This window comes from Charadrius vociferus, unplaced genomic scaffold (genome assembly GCF_000708025.1).
Source record: "Charadrius vociferus isolate BGI_N301 unplaced genomic scaffold, ASM70802v2 scaffold505, whole genome shotgun sequence".
In the NCBI taxonomy this organism is placed as follows: Eukaryota; Metazoa; Chordata; class Aves; order Charadriiformes; family Charadriidae; genus Charadrius; species Charadrius vociferus.
In genome coordinates, this window is record NW_009648645.1 from 85,030 (window position 1) to 86,202 (window position 1,173).

The 1,173-nt window shown below is 44.2% G+C and overlaps 1 protein-coding gene across 1 annotated transcript in view; it reads left to right on the plus strand.

Moving 5' to 3' along the window:
- The window catches only part of SMC5 (structural maintenance of chromosomes 5), a 56,744-nt gene continuing 55,571 nt past the window's right edge, over nucleotides 1-1,173 (plus strand). The window contains exons 1-2 of the mRNA XM_009886407.1: nucleotides 1-54; nucleotides 1,143-1,171. Of these exons, the coding sequence (XP_009884709.1) occupies nucleotides 1-54; nucleotides 1,143-1,171 (83 nt within the window). The remainder of the gene's footprint in view (nucleotides 55-1,142; nucleotides 1,172-1,173) is intronic.

Here is a 1,173-nt window from a genome sequence, read left to right on the forward strand (position 1 = left end):
ATGGACCTGGTGGAGAGTCCAGTGGGCTATCCAAAGAGGCTGGCTGATGTCCTGGTGGGCTTGGACGTGCAGATCAGCCTTATTATCTGTGGGCATCTGCACTCATACTGTTGGAGCAGAAGTCCCCTTCATTCTTCAACGGATCTTAATTTTTCCTCCCACCTTTTTCCCTTTATCTGGAACAACCTTTTCACTGCTCTTGCGCCTCCCTTTGTCTACCTAACTTCCCCTCAAAGAAGCAACCTGCCTTAAATGACTTTTTCCTCATTGGTCCCAATTCTGCTGCGTCCATACCCAAAGGTGCTGTTCTGATGCCTTTACTGCGACAGTCTTGATCTCTGGAGGGTATTACAGGTATAGTTGCTTAGGTACAGGTGGCCTTGCAAGCCTCCGCATGTCAGGTATCTGGTTCATTTTGCAAAAACACTGTTTTCCTTGTAACCTTTCTAGGACAAATCACTCTAGTTATGGGTCAATTCCTTTACCTAGTTCCACTTAAGCTCAAGTAGTTTCTTATCTCTGTCTTTCAGCAGTCTTAATCAACCTCCTCATCCCTCGTAAGAGCTTTGGCTAGTTGCGACGATTTGTGCTCTCTACAACTATCTGAAAGGAGGCTGCAGAGAGGTGGGAGTCGACCTGTGCTGTCAAGTAACAGGTGATAGAACAAGAGGAAATGGCTTCAAGTTGCACCAAGGGAAGTTTAGATTGGACATTAGGAAAAATTTCTTTACTGAAAATCAGGCATTGAAACGCATTACCCAGGGCAATGGTGGAGTCCCTGGAAGTATTTAAGGGTCGTGTAGATATAGTGCTCAGGAGCATGGTTTAGTGGTGGACTTGTCAGTGTTAGGTTAATGATTGGACTAGATGATCCTACGGGTCTTTTCCAATATAGGAAATTCTGTGATTCTGTGATCAGGAACACTTGGTCTGAAAGAGAAAAAAAATAAAGCATGTGGGAAGGTAAGGGATCTGCAGGAGTCTCAGTGACACTAGTAGTTGCCCTGCAATCAAGGTGCCAAAATTTCACACAAACACACTACTCTAGGATCGTTTCTAAAGGGCATCCATCCTTCCCACAGACTCCCTGATCTCTGAAGTAACACCTGTAAACAGTGTTTTTTTCTGTTATTTTGTTAAAGGTTAAGAAAAAGAAAGGAAACCCAGAGAGGT